The following is a 1,656-nucleotide window of genomic DNA, read 5'->3' as shown; positions in this document are numbered from 1 at the left end:
ACAATTAAAACACTAAACAGTATTAACGATTCAACCTATCATAATTCATCTCTAAAACCTGGCAATAACAAACAATCGCCTTCCTTTAACTACTGACACTAGAGTCCAAGCATCCATTCACATTCCTTACATCCACACAGCACAACAGGAACTACTATTGGACCCAATCCAATTGACTTCCAGCAACAACCCCACTTCCCTCCTTGGACCCCAGATCTTATGGGCCTTAAACGTTCCAGGCGCTCCACGCACCGGCACTCTGGGCAGGCCCCCTACACAAAACAGTAGGGGACTCCTTCGGTCTTCGTCCTCTCTCACAGGACCACTCCACCACCACAAAACAGTAGGGGACTCCTTCGGTCTTCGCCCTCTCTCACAGGGCCACTCCGCACCACAAAACAGTAGGGGACTCCTTCGGTCTTCGCCCTCTCTCACAGGGCCACTCCACCGGTCTTCGCCCTCTCTCACAGGGCCACTCCACCACCACAAAACCGTGGACCTGGCTTCATCCCCCGTCCTCCCAAGGGGCTCTACGGATCGCTCTACCCCGTCCACCTCACTCGACTGCGCCCGAAGCGGCGACGGTTCCCCGTCGACCATCGACCAGCCAAGGGGCCTCGGGGGAGGGGGAGGGGAGAAGCTACCCCGGAAGACTCCACCAGCGGCCTCGCTCCTCCTCACCGCAGGCTCACTGCTGCTGACGCCGCCAGTCACTGCGCCAGCCGCGCTACACTCCCGGCAGTCCTAAGGCGTCTCCCTCCACTGCCTCGGGCCTGGGACCGCCCAGGAACTCTGCCGCCGCCTGTCGCACCTCCGCTGGTCGCGTCTCCGCGTCGGCCCAAGATCTCGCCGTTCGGGGCTCACACCTGGCAAGCCACGGCTCCAGCCGCCGCCCCAGGGGCACCGCCGCCGGCCGCGTCTCCGCGCCAGCCCGGGGACCTGTTGCACGGAAACCGCGCTCTGCAGGCCGGCCCAGGGAGGCTTCGTTGTTGAATTCAGTCGTGCTGGTAAGGGAGATTTTACAACTTTCCCCACATTCCGGGAGCCCAGAGGTTCGTTAGAGTTAACATTAGAGTTAATTCGGCCCGCTATGGAACGTCAAAACGCTGTTTCTTGGCACATTTCTAAATTTTCCCCGCGGGCGTGCAAGCACTAACACCCCGCGGGTTCCCACTGCAGGGAAAGACTGCCCTTTCTGAGGCTGAGAGGCGGGGGGGGGGATGTAAACCTGAAGACAGACAGGCAGATAACGGTAGGCTGATGGTTGCCTGGAAAGGACATAGGGTTGCCAACTCCAGGTTGGAAACTTCCAGGATATTTTAGGGATGAAGCCTGCTGAGGGTGGGGTCAGAGGAGGAGGAGGAAAAGGGGGACCTCAGACAGGTACAATGCCATACTCCCCACCCTCCAAACAAGCTGTTGCCAGTCTCCAGGTGACAGCTGGAGAGCTCTTAAAGCTTTGGTGCTAATTCAAAGTGTTGCAATTTATCGACAGAGTAGCGTTTTGGAAAATCTTTAGGAATTGTTTGGTGCATTTACGATGGGGCACCCACCCAGAGCCTCTGGCATTTTCTCACTCTGCTGGCATCAAAACCAATTTAAGGCAAAATACAGATATGGAGACACTTCAATCCTCCTTTGCATCAATTTGTCTTT

The 1,656-nt window shown here is 56.8% G+C and overlaps 1 protein-coding gene across 1 annotated transcript; it reads left to right on the top strand.

Moving 5' to 3' along the window:
- Positions 1-470: 470 nt before the first annotated feature.
- LOC107109764 (putative HTLV-1-related endogenous sequence) lies at positions 471-993 on the top strand (the record flags this gene model as incomplete). Its single annotated transcript, XM_015410458.1, has 1 exon — positions 471-993. A coding segment is annotated over one exon (523 nt), but the record flags the coding sequence as incomplete, so codon positions are not given.
- Positions 994-1,656: the final 663 nt, after the last annotated feature.

Source organism: Gekko japonicus, unplaced genomic scaffold (genome assembly GCF_001447785.1).
Source record: "Gekko japonicus isolate JY-2015 unplaced genomic scaffold, Gekko_japonicus_V1.1 scaffold2086, whole genome shotgun sequence".
Lineage (NCBI taxonomy): Eukaryota > Metazoa > Chordata > Lepidosauria > Squamata > Gekkonidae > Gekko > Gekko japonicus.
This window is presented reverse-complemented; position numbering and strand designations above follow the sequence as displayed.